Here is an 18,477-nt window from a genome sequence, read left to right as displayed (position 1 = left end):
ATCCCAGCACTGAAGGGGCAGAAGCAGGCCAGTCTTGGTGAATTCAAGGCCAGCTTAGCCTACAAAGTGAGTGCCAGGACAGCCAGGGCCGCACAGTGAGACCCTGTCTCAAAGAAACAAACAAAAAAACAAAAGAAACAAAAAAGCCATCATTTTTAAGTCAAAACTGGGTACGCTTGTACTCCTTTTCAGAAGACAGTTCTGTTTAAGTAATTATCCTTATGCTATTATGTTATTTTATATTATAGCAGCTTTTTCTTAAATACAATAAAATCAAAGACTATTACAGAATATATAATTGTGAGAAACCACCCATCATTTCACTCACCTACAACCATCCCATTTGGCTAACTGTCTTTTTTCTTATACAAATTCAGATTTGGATTCATGGTATATACAATTTTACAAATGATTTCTTCACTAATAATCACCATTTTAGTTATGCATCAATACAAACAATATTATCTGAAAAACCACCAACTTTAGTGAGATTATATTAGGCAGGTGACCCCTGGCATTTTGCAAATCAGCTTATGTCATCTTACCAGTGTACTGCTGGAGAAGAACCCTTGATGTGGATACCTACCAGATGGCCTTCTTCAGCAGCCAGCCTGCTTACCAGCTCCTGAAACAACAGCCTTTGAGTGGACTTGTGTTCCTCTGGACTTTGTAGCATCCAGTTGTCAGTGCCTAAAGCACTACTCATTGGGAGAGACCACTGTGCCACTGAGCCTCTTAGAAAAATTCTGATTGGCTTCTGAAAATGTCTCTGATGCATAGCTAAGGGCTCTAGGGAGATTGCCCATGTTTCTTGAATTTCTTTGCCTGTTAGAAATAAAGAATATTAAAATTCCAACATATAAAAGTTTCTAAATGAAGAATAACTAAACAAGATTGCCAGTTGAGACACTGGGTACTGTCACTCAACTCCTACTTCCACCCTTAGCCTGCTGTCTGGAAGCTATCAGCAGGTTTACTCAGCACTATAAAGACAAAACCAGCTGGGCATGGCGGTGTACACCTTTAATCTCAACACTTGGGAGGCGGGGGAAGGTGGATCTCTGAGTTCGAGGCCAGCCTGGTCTACAAAGCAAGCCCAGAACAGCTAAGGCTACACAGAAAAACCCTGTCTCAAAAAAAAAAAAAAAAAAAAAAAAAAAAAAAACACAAACAACAAACAAAAAATGGGCATGGTATCAGAACTTCTCAATCATGACTTGGAAATATGTACTCAAGTGATACTACTTACAAAAAAATAAGGCTCTGACTGGTGTGGTGGTCCATCGTCCCGGCACTCAGGTGCCTAAGTGGGAAGACAGAGTGGCCCAGGCCAATCTGGGCTACATACTGAGGTCCTGTCTCAGAGAAGACTCAAAAGCAAAACTGAAAAATACCTACTTTATTAACATCTGGTTACGGTTTGTTGGTAAGTAACTGCCTAGCATGCAGGCTCTGGGTTCAATACCAAGGTACCGAAGAGAAAAACAATCTCATAAAAGACAGTATATTATATATTATTAGGTTATATTCTTCTTCTTCTTCTTTTTTTTTTTTTTAAAGACATAGTTTCTCTATGTAGTCTTTGCTGTCCTGGATTCACTTTGTAGACCAGACTGGCCTTGAAAGTCACAGAGATTCGCCTGCCTCTGCCTCCCCCAGTGCTGAGATTACAGGAGTGCATCACCACACCTAGCTAAAATTTTTTCTTTTATGTGTAGGAGTACTTATATATGTTATGTGTATGTCACATGCCTAGTGCCCTCAAAGGTTAGAAGAGGACATTGTATCTCCCAGAACTGGAGTTACAGATAGCTGTGAACCACCATGTGGGTACTACGAACCAAACCTAGGTTCTCTGCAAGAGCAACAAGTGTTCTTAACACTGAACTACCTCTCCAGATCACCCAAATACTTTCTTTTTTTCCACTTTTTTTTTGGGGGGGGGGGATTTTCTGAGACAGGGTTTCTCTGTGTAGCCTTGACTGTCCTGGACTCACTTTGTAAACAAGGCTGGCCTCCAACTCACAGTGATCCGCCTGCCTCTGCCTCCTGAGTGCTAGGATTAAAGGTATGCGCCACCACACCCAGCTCCAAATACTTTTTTTTTTAATGTGAGTACTCTCTCTGTATGTACACCTGTATGCCAGAAGAGAACATCAGATCCCTTTATAGATAGATGGTCATAAGCCACTGTGTGGCTACTGGGAATTGAACTCAGAACCTCTGGAAGAGTTAAGACCTCTTAATTGCTGAGCCATCTCACCAGCCTCCAAAATACTCTGTAAAATTCTTTAAATTGGCAACTCTTGGATCATGCACCTGTAATCCCACCACTTGGAAGGTGGAGGCCATATGAGCAGAAGTTCAAGACTAGCCAATCTGAAGCCAGCTTGTGACCTTATCTAAAAAACAAAACAGAAAACAACCCCAGAATCCTTAAGCTGTATATAATTATAACATGGTATAAAATATACGTCTCTATGTAGTATTTCCAACCATGCAGCAAATCAGGAAAAACAAATTTGTGAAGATGTTGCCTTTAGGGAGTTGTAATTCACTTCTTCTGTAATCATTCTCCTTCTATATGATCTCCAACCAAGAACTAACACCCACGTGTTTGGGTGTCTGGACATTACCCTTCTTTTGGAAAGGCTGAAATAGTCTTTGTAATCATTCCCTTGTTTTTGACACATGCACTGCAGTTGTACCACAATTCAGTCTTCCTATGGTGTTCAAGTTTCCTTACATATTTTTTTAATTCTTTCAATTTTCATCATTGAGTATCAGGCTATAAAAAATGCTAAAGAAATTGGAAGTGTGCCTTAAAGAAAAAAGGTAAAAGTAACTAAGATTTAGGAAAAACCCAACTTATTTGCTTACCTTTAACTGGGAGAAATAATGTTCCTTCAATTCGTGGAAATGAGGCTTCATACTCAGGAGAATTATACAGCAAGCAGTTTACAGTGGCATCTGTTGGCAGTGCTGAGGTCCATGGGGAAGGGTGAGGTTCATGTGACAGCTCACCATCACCCTGCAGCACTGTTTCCCCGGCTTTAGTAAAACCCAAGCTCCAAGTTTCAGATGGCAGGATGGTACCTCCTCCATGGTGGAGCAGTTCACAAACTGTCCAGTATCCAATGTGGTCTGGGGAGGCCCATAACTAAAATAAACATGACAAAGAAACCTAGGTAAGTTAAGCATCTATGAATAAACTAGAAGGCAGAGAAAAAGTAAGTACCAATATTAAAGGGTCAAATTATGTAACTAATATAGCTGCTCAACCAAGTACAAATAACAGCTAGTATCTACATAGCCCAAGAACATAATTACCGCATAATATACCTTCACGAAAACAGAGTCCTAGGGAGATTATTAATATAAATAAAGTGCTTGCCTTGAAGCATAGGACCTGAATTTGAACCCTAGAACCCTGTGAAAAAGCCAATCACTGTGATTCATGTTTATAATCCTAACACTGAGAAACAGACAGCTGTGTCCTTAAGGTGCGCTGCCTACCTGCTTGATGAGCTCCAGTTGAGGGATAACACCCAAAGTTGTCCTCTTACACATATGATACACAAATGAATATGGACATACACATAAAGACAAGATTTGGCTTTTTAAAAATGAGCCCTCTTATTATTGCTTTTCATGTTTTAAAAAGACTTTATTTTTATTTATGTATACGATCAGGAAGGATCTGAACTTTCTATTCATCTGCTTCAGACTTTCAAAGAGCCTAGACTACAGACCTCCACCACTAAGCCCAACTAAACTCTTTTTTTAAAAAATCAATATTAATTTCAGCTAATTTGAGTCAGGGTCTCTCCATGTAGTCTGAAAGAGCCTAAACTTGCGGTTCTCCTGCCCTTGCTTCCCAAGTGCTGAGATTATCACCATACCTGACCTTGATGGACTCTTACACAGATTGCCAAGGCTGTGTCCTGCCTCTAATCTTTCCTCTATGACTCAAGTGTGTCCATCCAGATCACATATCTCATCATGCTAGTCTTTAAAGCCTTTCAAGGCTGCTTCCTGCTCCTGGGATAAAGGAACTCTTTAGCACTGCCATAGAGCCCTTTAAAACCAAACTCAGCAACTTCTCCGTCAGCATTAGGCACAATGAATGTTGTGTCTTAAACATGTCATTATTTTATTTTATGGAAATGTTTAACATGGAAATGTTCTTTCCAATTTTAACTCCTGTGCCTCTTTTACCAACTGGATGCTTATTCTACTTCTCTATCTACTGCAACTCCTGCTTTGTCAAAACATTGCCTCTTTGCTTCACTCATAGAATACTGATATTTAAGCAGCACTTTTCAACAAACTTTTATTGTGCAACCTCTGTGTGACAAAGAATGGTGGAGACAGTGTCTTTTAGGACCCTTAAGACTGGTGAACTTGGATCTGGGGTGTTGGCTCAGTAGTTAAGTGCACTGGTTGCTTTTCCAGAGGACCCAGATTCAATTCCTACATGGCAGCTTACAGCTATGTGTAATTCCAGTTCCAGGGGATCTGACACATTTTTCTGACCTCCAAGAACACCAAACACACAAGTAATGCACAGACATAAATGCAGACAGAATACTCGTACACATAAAATAGACAGGGGAAAAAACACTAGTGGTATAAAATAACAATATAAACTATTTGACAGCTTCATATGTAACATGATAATACTATGGGAATATGAAATTAGAGCAACTACCCTATACCACAGTTAATAACTTTAGTAATTGCTATATGAATATGAGAAATAAAAACTTGAAGGGTCTTCAAGGTCATCTAGGTCAGCCCCCAGCTACCCATTATATTCTAATTCAAAGAGAAGACAATGATAGTCCAATCGGTCCAAGAATAAAACTATCTTGATGCTTTGAGAAATGACACTTTCATGGACTTTGATGGATCAAATGTCACTGAACTTGGGAGGCTAAGGCAGTAGGACCGAATTCCAGGGCAGCCTGAGCTATACCACAGGCCATGTCATTAAAAACAAAACAAAATAAAAATACCAGAATGTATTCTCAAAGTTTTCTTTTGGTCATGCACACCAAATCTGGGAAGTGGTGTACCAGCAAACAGCAATTTAATTAGTCGATTAATCTGTTATCATCCATGCAGTTTGCTGCTATGTGGAAGAATAGCAAACTAGTTCACGTGCCACTGATTCTGATTTTTTTTTTTCCTGCCAAAAGGATAGAAACAAATCTATTGAAATTGATTCAGCCAGAAGACCAGCTTGGAAGGTGGCGGGGGAGTGGTGGAGGCTATTTACAGATGAAAAGCGAAGCTTAATAAAGGATGCTGACTTTTTACTTACATGTACACAATTCTCCCAAGCATCCCACCACATCCAATTTATACTGGAAATCTTTTATTTTATGTGTATATGTGTATAAAATTTATTTTATGTATATAGATGTTTTTCCTGCACGTATGTCTGAGCACCACTTGCTTACCTGATGTCCTCAGAGGCCAAAAGAGGGTATCAGATTCCCCCCCGGAAGGGAGTTACAAAAAGCTGTAAACTGACATGCTGGTGCTGGGAATTTAATCCCTGTCCTCTGGAACAGCAATCAGTGCTCCTAACCTTAGCCATCCATCTCTCTAGCCCTAATATTTAACATAATTTTTCTTTGTTTTTTCAAGTCAGGGTCTCACTAGGTAGCTCTCACTGTCCTGGAACTCACTGTGTAGGTCAGGCTGGCCTTGAACCCAGAGATCCACTGGCCTCTACCCAAGTACTGGGATTAAAGACGTGGACCATACAACCAGCTTTCCCCCCCCCCCCCAAGACAGGGTTTCTCTGTATAGACCTGTACAGCCTTGGCTGTCCTAGACTCACTTTGTAGACCAGACTGGCCTCAAAATCCCAGCAACCCGCCTACTTCTGCCTTCCAAGTACTGGGATTAAAGGCATGTGCCACCTCGCCTGGCTCTGTTACCTTGCTATTTAACCAACTCCTGGTTTAGAGCTACGTAATTCAATTAAGTGAAGCTCTTCACCTGTTTAAACCACTTTCTAAATCTTCTCATTGAGCAGAACAAAATAATTGTTTTAAGCCTGACCTGGTGGATTGGCCACTTCTCCTTTCCTTCTAATCTGGGTTCAGAACTCCTGGTCTTTCTATTTGTAATACAAACTCCATTCCTAGTTCATACCTTTACACACAGCTTTCTCTAAGTCTGGAATATTCTTTCCCAGCCTTCACACTCTTCATTATTCGCTGTTCAAATCTGCCAGGAAGGGCATTCTTCTCTAAGGACCTCTTAACACAGTAACTGCCTGCCTCCCCTCACCCAGCCTTTCTTTTCTTTGAAATCATCACTTACTGCCCATCTGTCTGATATAGTTCCAAACTAGAAAATATACTCTATTTTAGCCATTTTATCTCCAGCAGCCAGTACTCAATGCAATGGCTTATTAATGCATATATCTTTACTAAATGGTCTAGCATAAGTAAAAATTAAACTTTATATATTATATATGCTTCCTTTCTTCTTTCTTTTTGGTTTTTCAATACAGGGTCTCTCTGTAGCTCTGGCTGTCCTGGAACTCACTCTATAAACCAGCCTGTCCTCGAACTCTGAGATCCGCCTGCTTCTGCCTGGGATTAAAGGTAATTAAACCATCACCACCACCCAGCTGACACTTTCATATTAGAATTCACATGTATATTTCATATATATATATATGAAAACAGGAGACAGGATTTTAAGGTCATCCCCCCATTACACAGAGCTCCAGGCCAGCCTGGACTATACAACCTGAACCACAATAGTCTGTTTCAAAGCTAACAAGCACACCCAAACATTCCTCACAGCACTTACAGGGGCAAGAAGTGGCACTGCTTCAAAAATAAAAATCCAAATTAGCCATTTAAGACCAAGTTTATAAAAAGATGATTTGTTTAATGAGAAAATATTTACTTAACACTCACAATGTTCAATACACAACTGTGGGGGACTACAAAACTGTGTTAAGGACCTTGTACCCGCCTCTGAGATTTTTGCTGTTTGCTTTTCTGAGATAAAATCTTGTAGCCCTGACTAGTCTTGATCTGTGACAATCCTCCTGTCTCAGCTTTCTGTGGGCCATCATCATTGAGGTGGTATTTTTTAGAATAAATGGAAAATGACAGGTGCATCCAACCAGAACATAATAGAGAAAGGGTGCATGCCACAACAAAGAGGTTTTGTTCCTGTTTTGGAGACATGGGCTCTCTACATAGCCCAGGCTATCCTGGAGTCTCGAACTCAGAAAGATACACCAGCCTCTCTCAACCTCCTAAATGCTGGGATGAAAGGTGTGCGCTGGGCGGCCATCATGCCGGGCCAACAACAAAGGTTAACAGAGGTTTCTACTACCTTATTACAGGGGGAGGACTAGAGGTCCTGCAAGGCAGAGCAGCACAAGACAAAACAAGTGGTCAAGACCTGTGCCCTGGCTGAGCCAGGCTTCCACATGCTGGAATACAAGTGCTGGGCTGGAAAACTAAGCACACAGAAGCACACAGGTACCAAAGTGCAGAGGCTCTGCCACATTCCTATTTAGTAGGGACCCAGAATCTACCCATTTTGTTGCGGGGAAAACTGATCCTTTTTGGTGACCCTCAGGGATTACCTTCAAAAGGGACACAAGGGCCATTCTAGGTCTAATGGCACTTTACCGAGCCTGACAAGTTTTAGGTGGCGGGGAGCGCGCGTACTGGATCCGAGGCTGGCCTCATCTTACCTTAGAGCGCTCCGTGGTGTCCACCCAATACAGGGTTATATTTCGGGGGATCATGACCTCCTGGACTCTCTTAGGCAACACCTTCTCCATCACCTGCCTGGGGGTGAGCGGCACGCGTTGAGCCTGAGCCTCGCACCCCGACACGAACTGCAGCAGCTCCCTCTGCGAGTGAGGACAGGGCGCCAGGAGGAAGACGGCGTTCCCAAAGCCCCCGAGCGCGGCCTGAGCCTCCTTGGCTTCGCTGTCGGCGTCCAGCAGCCTCCTCCCGTTGCTCCGTAGGATCGGTTTAGTGGGCGACGTGATCTCGGGCCGGTCCCACTGGTAATCCAGCAGCGTCTCCATCAGGGCCCCGTGCGTGTAGGTGGCCCTGGGCGTCGGGCCGGGCAGGTGGGTACCGGGAGCGCGATCCCCGAGCCTGGCCTCCAGCTCCCCCTCGAAGTCCTCCCAGGAGCGGCTCCCCAGCTCGCGGAAGTCAGACACGCGGGAGGGCCGGCTTCGTGCTCCCTGAGAGTCGAAGAACTTGAAGGCCCAGTGGACCCTGGCGAGGCCGAAGCGGCAGCTCAGATAAGTGAGGAGGCGCAGGGCGGCGCGCCGAGCCGGGCTGTGGCGAGCGGCGTCGGCCGCAGTGTCCACCAGCAGCACCACTTTGTGACAGCAGGCCATCTCGGCTGCCACGGGACCCCGCCCGGACGCGTGCGGCTCTTCCCGAGGCGAGGAGCTCTCTTCAGCGAGCCAGCGCCATTGCCCGCTTCTCTGAGGCTCGGCTCCGAAAGCTCCCGCGCTCTCCGACAGCTGCTGCTATTGGAGGAGCTGGTTTCCAAGCTCGGCTCTTATTGGCTGCGGGCTGAACGTAAGTTACGTGAGCACTTCCGTTTCTGACCCTAACTGGAAGGCGTGTGGAAAAGGCTCCGCTTGATTGGGGGAGGGTGTGGCGGTGGGCGGGGCGCTGAGTTCCAGGAGAAATTTAGTTCTCATTGGCCTGAGCCTTCGTTTTAAAATTTAAAGAGGCGGTACTTCGTGGGCGCGGCGGTGGGCGCGGAGGATGGAGTTTGCACCACTGTGCGCAGGCGTGTGCGAGCGTGCTTGTGTGTGTGTGTGTGTGTGTGTGTGTGTGTGTGTGTGTGTGTCTGTCTGTCTGTCTGTCTGTCTGTGTATATATGTGTGTGTCTGTTTTTCTGTGTGTGTGTGTCTGTCTGTGTGCGTCTGTGTGTGTCTGTCTGTCTGTGTCTGTGTGGTGGGGCATGTTTACTAAGACCGTGTGTGTGTGTGTGTGTGTGTGTGTGTGTGTGTGTGTGTGTGTGTGTGTGTGTCTGTCTGTCTGTCTGTCTGTCTGTCTGTCTGTCTGTGTCTCTGTGTGTGGCGGGCATATTTACTAGGACCCTGAAGCCTGGGAGGTACACAAGAAGGGGTTTAGGATGTCAAACTCGCTTTAGACTACTGGTTTTTGGGGGTTTGTTTTGTTTGTTTTTCGAGACAGGGTTTCTCTGTGTGGCCTTGGCTGTCCTGGACTCGCTTTGTAGACCAGGCTTGCCTCGAACTCACAGCGATCCACCTGCCTCTGCCTCCCGAGTGCTGGGATTATAGGCGTGCGCCACCACTGCCCAGTTTAGACTACTCTTTTAAAGGTAACAATCTGATGACAGAGGCTTTAATTTTTTTTTTTTTTCCTGTGCAAACGAGAGAAACATTTCATAATCTCCAAACTCAGGAGACGGAGGTAGTAGGATCGCGGGTACCAGGCCAGCCCGAGTTACTTATCACGGCCACTGGAGCAGGTGAAAACTGAGGAAGAACACGATGGCGGCGTGGCAGCACACACCTTTGCTCTGAGAGGCAAAAAGTAGATCTCTGAGTTTGAGACCAGCCTGGCCTATAAAGCCTATCTAGGATGGCCAAGGCTACACAGAGAAACAAAGCAAAACAAAAAAGCAGGAAGAACAGGAAATGTTTCAGAGAAGGAAGGGAAGTGACAGAACTCTTGTTTTAAAAAGAGCACTATAGATCCTAGGTAGGAAAAAATCTAATATAAAGATACCTAAAGGAGGCAAACGAAAGCAATGAGATAAACCAGAAGTCTGCAGAGCATCTGGGAGGTTGGTTTGCAAACGAAGAAATGAACACACCAGAGAGTACCCAAGCCAGTTCAACTGGGTGCAGAAAAACTGGACTGGAGTTCCTATATTCCCAAGCACCCATCTTTAAAAATATCTTACAGTTCATCCATTCAGGAGATGTTAGTGTTTTGTGGCATATTGGGTTTGTTTTTGTTTTTTTACTTCTGTTTGTTTTTGTGACTTTCTCTTGTATCCCAAATTGGCCTCAACTCCCCAGTGCTGGGTTTATAGACATGCCTCCACTAAACCTGGTTTATAGGATTTCAGGAATCACACCAAGGGCTTCCGGCATGCTGGACAATGAGGCGCTGTACCAATATCTTAAATGTGGAGTTTCTCCTCCCCCCTTATTTTTAATTTATTGTATGTGGGGGCAGGGATGAAACTTGGGGTCTGGCACATTCTTGTCAAGCAGATTTCTTCTTGGCCACATCCCTGGCCAGTGGATATCATTTATTTTATTTTTAAACGTTTCTGTGTATGAGTGTTTTGCCCATATATGCATGCCTAGGTGCAGAGATCCGAATAGGGTGTTAGATTCCCCTGGAATTGGAGTTACAGCTGGCTGAGAGCCACCATGTGGGTGCTGGGAATTGAACCCAGATCTTCAGCAAGTGCAGCAAATAATAATAATATTATTATTATTATTTTGGTTTTTATTATTATTATTTTGGTTTTTCAAGACAGGGTTTCTCTGTGTAGCCTTGTTGGAGGAGGTTGCAATCCTGTTCCCCAAATGCACAGCGAAACTTAATCACTAATGTGATCAAATCAGGAGGCAGGGCCTCTGGGGCGGTGACTGCATGGCTGTGAGGGTGGATCACTCAGGAATGTGATTACTGCCCCCATGAAATAGGGCTCAGGGGGCTCATTTGCTCATCTACCAGCTTAATTTCTAGGTAGCTTGAAGGTGCCATCTGTGGCCAGAAAGTGGCTCCTCGTCAGACCTGAAGTCGGCTTTAGGCTTGATCTTAGACCTCCTGCCTCCAGGGTTTTATTTTATTATTTATGTATTTATTTATTTATTTATTGGTTTTGTGAGACAGGGTTTCTCTGTGTGCCTTCAGGATTTTACCTGGCAAAACAAACAAGCAAACAAAACTACCCAGCGTGTGGTGTTCTGTTATAGCAGTGCAGATGGACCGAGAAGAAAATTAGGATAATGTTATGAATAGAAATCAGTGAAAAACAAATTTCAAGGATAAAAGGATTATCTGATTTTTCTTTTCTCAAAATATGGGAGCTGGGGGCACATGGACATTCTTGACCACAGGTGGCTGGTGGTGTGTGCCTGTGTGCAGGTTCAGTGCTTACTTCTGCATATGTTTTAAAATTCTCTAATTAGAAAAAGGGATGGTAGGCTGGGCGTGGTGGAGCACGCCTTTAATCCCAGCACTCGGGAGGCAGAGGCAGGCAGATCCCTGTGAGTTCAAGGCCAGCCTAGTCTACAAAAGCAAGTCTAGGAAAGCCAAGGCTACACAGAGAAACCCTGTCTCGAAAAAACCAACCAACCAACCAAACAAACAAACAAAAACAGAGATAGTGAGGCTTGAGATGGCTCAGCAGGTAAAGGAGCGCACCAGGAAGTCTGATGACCTGAGTTCAATTCCTAGGACCCACATAGTAGAAGGAGAGACCTCTACCTGTACACTATGGTATATGCACACGCAGAATAAATAAATACAATTGAAAAAAATTAAAAGATGATAAATGACAGAACCATTGTATGGACTTTAATTTGTTTTTTAATTTATTGTTTCTTCTTTCTTTTTTTCTTTTTTCTTTCTTTCTTTCTTTTCTTTTCTTTTTTCTTTTTTCTTTTTTTAAGTATTTTCTCTATTGCATTTCACAATCCACTGGTAAAGTGTAATGTAGGAAAGCATAGAGCTGGACAGGAACATGCCTAGTCAGTAAAGTGCTTGCCACACAAGCAGGAAGATTTGGGTTTGATCTCCACAGATGGCATTTAAAACAAACAGACAGACAGGAATGGTGCAGCAGAGGCTGACAAGCTGCTCATTGGTTAAGGGCACTGGATGCTCTTCCAGAGGAACTGGACTTAGTTTCCAGTATCCATGTGGTGGCTGACAACTGTCTGTAACTCAGTTCCAGGGGATCTGACAGCCTGTTCTGACCTCCAAGGGCACCAGGAGCCCACACAGTACACAGACATACAGACAGGCAGAACACCCATACACATTAAGAAATAAAAAGCTAGTTGCAGTGGTATTCAGTTATAATCCTAGCTCTAAGGAGAAAACAAGTTGGTCCCTAGGATTTAGTGGGCAGGCAGCCTAACCAAATTCATCAGTTCCAGGCAAAAGAGAGAGACCTGGTCTCAAGAAAACAAGAAACCTGGCCTGGAATGGTGGCACATGCCTTTAATCCCAGCACTTAGGAGGCAGAGGCAGGCAGATCTGTGTGAGGCCAGCCTGGTCTACAAAGTGAGTCCAGGAGAGCCAAGGCTATACAGAGAAACACTGTCTTGAAAAAACAAAACAAAACAAAACAAAAAACAAACAAACAAAAAAACCCAAAAACAAAAAACAAGAATCCAGGGGAATGATATCCAAAGTTGAATTATGGTCTCCACATGCACACTTACCACATATACATGTGAGCACGCACACAGAACATACATGTAAACGATGCATATAAAAATGTAAGGAAGTATAGAAAGCTTATTATAAATATATTAAATATTTTCTTTGTAAATATTGATAGCCACATTGGACAACATTATAATTTTGTTGTTGGTGGTTTTCCAGACAGTTTCTCTGTATCACTGGCCTGGTTGTTCTGAAACTCACTTTGTAGACCGGGATGAGCTAGAATTCATGTAGATTCACTTGTCTCTGCCCCCCTGAGTGCTGGGATCAAAGGTGAGTGACACCTTCTTGAGCAAGAAGGTAGACACACCTAGTTAGTATAACAAAGTTATATTTATTATTCTGAGGATCATCACATACTATTCACACTCTAAATTCCTAACTAAGGTCCTAAGCCTGTCTCCCCAAGGCTTCTGACCTGTGCTATATATCTTAGCTGAAAGTCAAGTCCAATCTCTAACAGAAGTCTCCAATTTGAGGGTCAGGGTCCTGAGGGAGACTCTCCAGCCATGGGGCAGATCACGGTGGCATCTCTCCAGATGTGTAGAGCAGAGCATCACTCTCAATCTCTGCTTACGGGTTTCTAGGACTGTGTCTGGTTTATCTTGAGTGAATGATGTCACTGAATTCTGGTTACCAGGTTCAGCCTTTGGTGTAGTGGAACCCTGACTAAGCTATTTTTACACGTCTAAAAGGCGTCATAAAAATGCTCATTACAGCCACCATGCCTGGCTCCTTTTCTTTTCTTTAAAAAAAAAAATTCATGATTCTAGGCCGGACATGGTGGCACACCCCTTTAATCCCAGCACTCGGGAGGCAGAGGCAGGTGGTGGATCGCTGTGAGCCAGCCTGGTCTACAAAGGGAGTCCAGGACAACCAAGGCTACACAGAGAAACCCTGTTTCAAAAAACAAAACAATCATTTTTCTAACAGGGTATGATAGTGTATGCCTTTAATTCAAGCACTTGGGAGGCAGAGTTTTGATCCACATTAGTAAGTTCCAGGACAGCAAGGCTACTCAATAGAACCTATGAAGAAAGAAAGGAAGGAAGGAAGGAAGGAAGGAAGGAAGGAGGAAGGAAGGAAGGCCTTGTATGACCTGCATACAAACAAGCAAACAATCCACTCCTTTAGAATTCACCAGATTGAGGCTGCTCCCAGCAGCTCTGCAGGTGATGGACTCATGGCCAATCTTGTCTTTACAGAGACCAAGAAGCTCGAAGAGGAAGGGGGACAAGTTGGGAAGAAAATCAGTGGTATTTTTGCCTTCGAGGTGAAGGATGGCTCCAGGAGTGAGGAGTGGAAGTAACTGGGAGGGGTGGGGGTAGGCAGGGCTATGGGGTGGGGGTGACCAGGGCTGTGGGGTGGGCATGACCAGGGCTGTGGGGTGGGGGTGGCCAGGGCTGTGGGGTGGGCGTGACCAGGGCTGTGGGGTAGGGGTAGCCAGGGCTGTGGGGTGGGGGTAACCAGGGCTGTGGGGTGGGGGTAGCCAGGGCTGTGGGGTGGGGGGTGGCCAGGGCTGTGGGGTAGGGGTAGCCAGGGCTATGGGGTAGGGGGTGACCAGGGCTGTGGAGTGGGTGTGACCAGGGCTATGAGGTGGGGGTAGCCAGGGCTGTGGGGTGGGGGTGACCAGGGCTGTGGTGTGGCGGTGACCAGGGCTGTGGGGTGGGCCTGGCCAGGGCTGTGAGGTGGGGGTGACCAGGGCTGTGGGGTGGGCCTGGCCAGGGCTGTGGGGTGGCGGTGACCAGGGCTGTGGGGTGGGCCTGACCAGGGCTGTGGAGTGGGGGTGACCAGGGCTGTGGGATGGGCCTGGCCAGGGCTGTGGGGGTGGCGGTGGCCAGGGCTGTGGGGTGGGCCTGACCAGGGCTGTGGGGTGGGCCTGGCCAGGGCTGTGGGGTGGACCTGACCAGGGCTGTGAGGTGGAGGTGACCAGGGCTGTGAGGTGGGGGTGACCAGGGCTGTGGGGTGAGCCTGACCAGGGCTGTGGGGTGGGGGTGACCAGGGCTGTGGGGTGAGCCTGACCAGGGCTGTGGGGTGGGGGTGACCAGGGCTGTGGGGAGGAGGTGTGGAGGATGTGAAGAAAGGCAACGATCCATGTTTTCCAATGCAGATGACAAGACTGAGTGCAGCTGGGCGTGGTGGCGCAGGCCTTTAATCCCAGCACTTGGGAGGCAGAGGCAGGTGGATCACTGTGAGTTCGAGGCCAGCCTGGTCTCCAAAGGGAGTCCAGGACAGCCAGGGCTATTATACAGAGAAACCTGTCTCGAAAAAACAAAACAAAAGAAGAAGGAGGAGGAGGAGGAGGAGGAGGAGGAGGAGGAGGAGGAGGTGGCAGAGTGCACAGTCACCATGGCTGACTCTTGATGAGCAATAAAATGAATCCTCAGTCTTCTATCAAGGTGTATAGAAAATCGCTGGTCACACGGGCCTACGATGAAGAGCTCCCTTGGGCAGCTTCAGCACATCACGATGAGGTACATAGACATGTAGCTATCCATGTCTCAGTGTCAGCAGCTAGACTGATACTTCCCATCAGCAATGCATGTGTACAGTTGAGTTTTTCTCGAGCTTTGGGGTGAGTAGGGCCTGCTGGTTACTAACGCTGCTCTGAGGACCTGCATACAACTGCTCATGACAAGCTACTATTGCAGCAATGGTTTCGGGCGAGTTTGAGTTTCAGAATAAAATTAAGAACAATAAAATCTAAAAATAATAAATAAAATCATTTTCTGGTCCAGTGAGATGTCCAGCAATTATGGAAATCGGGGGACCGGCGATGGATGCCCAGGCAGCGCTCCCACAGCAAAATGGGAGGCGGAAACAGGAGAATCCTCTGGAAGTTTGGGGTGCTGCTAGCTTGGAATACACGGCCTGGTGGACACAAGAGAGAGCCTGCCTCAACACAGTGGAAGGAGAGTCAACTCCCCAGAGTTGTTTTCTGACCTCCATACACCTGCCCCCACACATCTGTCATAGTGGAGGGGACCCTGAGGCTGTGCAGCTCAAAGCCTGGCAGCAGGAGCTGTGGTGAAACTTAAATCTCACTGAAGCAGGAAAGCAGAGTGCTTAGGGAGGAAGCTGAGATGGGCCCCAGTGGCCTACCTTGTTGCACAATATCAAAAAAAGAAGAAGAAAAGAAAGAAAGAAAAAAAGAAAGAAAGAAAAGCCACCACTGAACTAGGGACTGAGGGACTGAGTATTCAGACACGTGAGCCCGTGGTGAAAACTTCATTTCAACCCATAACAAGAAGTGTCTTTCTCTTTGTATCCCTTGTTCCTAGCAGAATGCCTATTCAGTATATTTCCTTAAGATATTACCAAGAAATGTGTTTCTCCGGTTAGAAATACGGGCTGATACCATAAAGTACCACCAGGGGGTGGCGGCAGCCCTCCACTAAGGGCTCTGACTTCTGCTTTCCACAGAATTGCTTGTCCTTAGTTTCTGAAAAGCAGAAACCAGGGGGTTATTGAAGTCTCCTCCAACCCACCCAACCACCTCCGAGCCATCCCCCCTCCCCAAAGACCTTTGGTGCACCTGGGGCACGTGAGTCCCCTTCTTTTGGAGAAAGATGCTTCTTTGTCTCACCCATAAACAGAAGTGAAATCAAGTGTTTTTAGTGCAGAGAGGGACAGTCAAGATGCTGGGCACGCCTTACGGTGAGTCTGCAAGGCAGGTGTTATGTTCTTCCCTTTACAAAGGAGGAATCTGAGGCTCAGTTTAATCCTCACAGGCAGCAAGAGACACCCAGGCCTGAGGCTAGTCTGCCAAAGTCCTCACTGCTTCCCCCAAAACATGCACACAGTGCCCCTTCAACTCCCTATCCTCCCACCCACCACCACCCAGCCAGCATCGGGGTGGGCATTCAGTGTTCTGGAGGCTTGGAGGGGCTGGGTGTGGGCACGAGCCAGGGAAATAGTGCCTCACCTCTCCTGACTGTACACCCAGTGATGTATGTACGTCTCCACCTTCTCTGAACGGGAGCATTATTCACTCTGCCACTCTAAGAGCTGGATAATCAGGAGCCACGACTAGCTGTGCAACTTGCAGGCATCTGGACAAAATTAAAGCACCAAGCCCCTTCAAGAAAATGGGGGAGGAGGGGCGTGGGAAGAGATAGCTCAGCATTTAAGACTGCTTGCTGGTCTTTCAGAGGACCCAGGTTCGAATCCCAACACCTTCTTAGCTCACAACTGTCTGGAACCCAGTCCCGGGGTACCTGACACTCTCTTCAGGTCTCTTCATGTACCAGGCACACACGTGGTGGGTTGTACAAAGTTACATGCAGGCAAAACACCCGCACACATAAGAATAAATATTTTATTGGAACTGGGTGAAAAAGATGACTCAGCAGTTGAGAGTACTTTTTGCTCTTGTAGAGGACCCAGATGTGGTTCCCAGCACACCCACCTAGTGGCTCAAATCATTTGTAACTCTGGTCCCAAGAGACCCGATGCCTTTTTCCAATCTCCACGGACTCATACACACTTGGAGGCAAAATATCTATGCACATAAAAATAAAATGAGTCTAAGTTTTTTTTTTTTTAATTAAGAATTTCATCTGCGGAGCAGTGCGAAGGAGCAAGAGCGGCCCTGGGACAGACCAAACCCGTGCAGCGCCATTCAGCGCTTAAGTCCCCCACCGCTACAGTGCCCAAAGAAAGTCAGAAGGGGATGCTAACGGAAACAAAGCTAAGCTGAGGGACGAGCCACAGATCTGCAAGACTGTCTGTTAAACCTGTGCCTCCAGAGCCAGAGCCCAAGCCTAAAACGGCTCCAACAAAGACGGGAGAGTAGGTACCCAAGGGGAAGAGGGGTAAGGACGCGATTAATCCTAAGGAAAATGGTGACGCCAAAACAGACCAGGCACAGAAAGCTGAAGGGGCTGGAGGTGCCAAATGATATGTGTGCATTTTTTGATAACTCTGTACTTCTAACATAAGAAGAAAGCGAAGAGAAACCGCATTTTGATTTGGTTTGGGGGAGTTGCTTGTTTGTTGTTGTTTTAGTTTGTTTTGAGAGAGGGTTTCTCTAGTATGTAGCCCTGACTATCCTGGAGCTTGTTATGTAGACCAGGCTGGACTCTAGCTCACAGGCATCCACCTGCCTCTGCCTCCCTGGTGCTGGGATCAAAAGTGTGTGCCACCACTGCCCAGCTGAGAAACTGCATTTAATGAGCACTTTCTTGAATGCAGGGCATGAAGGATAAGAACATTCATATACAATTCTCCAAAAAACCTTCAGAGTAATTTTTTATTAATTCCCCATTTTATGGCTCAGAAGGTTAAATGAGTTTCTTTTCTTTTTTGTTGTTTGTTTGTTTGTATGTATGTTTCTCGAGTCAGGATTTCTCTATGTAATAGACCTGGCTGTCCCGGAACGCTCTCTGTAGACCAGGCTGGCCTCCAACTCACAGAGATCCACCTACCTCTGCCTCCCAAATGCTGGGACTAAAGGCGTGCGCCACCATGCCTAGCTTATAAATGAGTTTCTGACCATCTCATAGCTGATTAAATGGACTCCTACTTGGGGGTGGGTGGACCTGTGGTTTAGAGGTGCTGTGAGGGGTGGGGTGGGGGTCATTCCTGCAAACTAGAGGCCTGAGACCCTGTTCTTCTCTCAACCCCACCCCCCTCAGACTCCAGCAGTGCTCACTGGACAAATCCTGTCTCTAGGCTGCTGTGGTCCCAGACTTCTGTGGGCCTGGCCCTCCCTTTTCTGGCCAGGGGAGCAAGCTGTGACTGAAGGCAGTGAGGCATGGCCCAGTCCTGCCTTATCAGGATGGCACAGTGCCCAGAAACCCCTCATATCAGGTGCTGTAGACATGGCCTGGAACACTGTGTCTGTCAACTGACGTGGAGATTCAAGGGCTAAAGGTAGGGGACTTGGGGAGGCATCAGCTTCTGAAGCCCACCAGACAGGAGCCAGATCAGATGGTCAACATGGGACCCCTGAGCAGAGCTGAAAGTCCTTATGAGGCCAGAGATGCTGGCCATCCTGTGGAGCTCCCATCCT

General features: G+C 46.2%; 1 protein-coding gene and 1 pseudogene across 1 annotated transcript in view; one reads left to right on the top strand and one right to left on the bottom strand.

Annotated features, from left to right (window-relative positions):
• Window positions 1-8,404, bottom strand: part of Ticrr (TOPBP1 interacting checkpoint and replication regulator) — a 42,490-nt gene extending 34,086 nt beyond the window's left edge. The window contains 3 exon segments of the mRNA XM_051148762.1: window positions 587-825; window positions 2,881-3,160; window positions 7,742-8,404. Coding sequence (XP_051004719.1) covers window positions 587-825; window positions 2,881-3,160; window positions 7,742-8,404 — 1,182 coding nt within the window.
• A 5,243-nt stretch (window positions 8,405-13,647) lies between these two features.
• LOC127191935 (non-histone chromosomal protein HMG-17-like) lies at window positions 13,648-17,364 on the top strand (annotated as a pseudogene).
• Window positions 17,365-18,477: the final 1,113 nt, after the last annotated feature.

Source organism: Acomys russatus, chromosome 7 (genome assembly GCF_903995435.1).
Source record: "Acomys russatus chromosome 7, mAcoRus1.1, whole genome shotgun sequence".
Lineage (NCBI taxonomy): Eukaryota > Metazoa > Chordata > Mammalia > Rodentia > Muridae > Acomys > Acomys russatus.
The sequence above is the reverse complement of the archived record's forward strand: the minus strand, read 5'-3'. Positions and strand labels throughout refer to the sequence as shown.